The 1,184-nt window shown below is 52.7% G+C and overlaps 1 protein-coding gene across 1 annotated transcript in view; it reads left to right on the top strand.

The window, feature by feature from the left end:
• VDBG_04041 (type I inositol-1,4,5-trisphosphate 5-phosphatase CVP2) overlaps positions 1–331 on the top strand; it is a gene marked incomplete at both ends in the record, with an annotated part of 3,203 nt that extends 2,872 nt beyond the window's left edge. The window contains one exon of the mRNA XM_003006042.1: positions 24–331. Within this exon, the coding sequence (XP_003006088.1) occupies positions 24–331 (308 nt within the window). The remainder of the gene's footprint in view (positions 1–23) is intronic.
• Between the last annotated feature and the right edge of the window lie 853 nt (positions 332–1,184).

Genomic DNA, 1,184 nt, shown 5'->3' with positions numbered 1-1,184 from the left:
TAACCCTGGCTTCCGTCTTCGAGCTTTCGAGGAGCTGCCGATCAAATTTGCCCCGACGTACAAGTATGATGTCGGCACGGACGATTACGACACGAGCGAGAAGCGCCGTTCACCTGCTTGGTGCGACCGATTGCTGTACCGTGGCCGAGGGCGCATCAAGCAGCTTGACTACGTGCGTCATGAGGTTCGCGTATCAGATCATCGGCCTGTGACTGGACGTTTCAGATTCACCGTAAAGCGGATTGATCCTAGAGATCGGGCCGTTGCATGGATGGACTGTCAGGTTCGTTTCGAAGACCTCCGGGCGAGGGAGGAGAATAACGAAAAGTGAGTTTCTCTTTTATTTGGCCCACTGAGACGACGTGCATCATGCTCATTCACCACAGGATGGCATACCTCATGCACGTAATCGGGTACGACACAGCCACAGCCAAGTCTCTAGCAAAACCTCGAAGGGATCGCAGTCCCAGTAGGACGCGAGCATAGAGGAAAGGTACCATTTGCCAGCTTGGCAATTGACTCAACAGTCGGTAGGGAGAGGTGGGAAACAAAACGGCGGCACGACATGGGACTGGGACTGGGAGGGTCGGATCTTCATTGTGTTTTGAAAAAGGCGACACGGGGCGCAGATAGACGGGCCGCAACACGCTCGAGGATCAGGAAACGAGGAGGGCGTTGCACAATAGAGATGGTGACGCAACGAACGGTTTGGTCGCTTGTCACATGGAGACGAGGTACGCGGTTGGCTGGGGCGCCAGCCAGCGTCCAAAGATGAAGTATATCAACCAGATGATGAATAGATTTTTTTTTCTCAAAGCGTGAGCTCTATGTTCATACTGCTCGCTGTGGATGTTTGCGTGTGGTTCTTGCTTGGTAGATTGTGACGTGAGGGTTTGACTTTCTCATCGGCGCTGATATGGCAAGCAACTACCAGACAACCCATCTCGTAACTAGGATCACCCACACTTACGGCCACTCATACCGTACCGAGGGTCCCCCACGCAGACAGCCAGGTACACAAGGTCAAGCATCGGGGAAAACTAGCAATTGCCCCAATAAGTTTGTATTCTGTTCTTCAACAGGTCTAGCAGAATGATACCCCCAGCGCAGCAGCTGGGGAGAGAAAAACGAAAATGAGTCTATCGTACGGTGTACTGTGGCCTTGCTCTCTCAATCCACTTCTC

This window comes from Verticillium alfalfae, genomic scaffold (assembly GCF_000150825.1).
Source record: "Verticillium alfalfae VaMs.102 supercont1.4 genomic scaffold, whole genome shotgun sequence".
Taxonomy (NCBI): Eukaryota; Fungi; Ascomycota; class Sordariomycetes; order Glomerellales; family Plectosphaerellaceae; genus Verticillium; species Verticillium alfalfae.
Note: the sequence above shows the minus strand (reverse complement) of the source record. Positions and strands in the feature narration are given on the sequence as shown.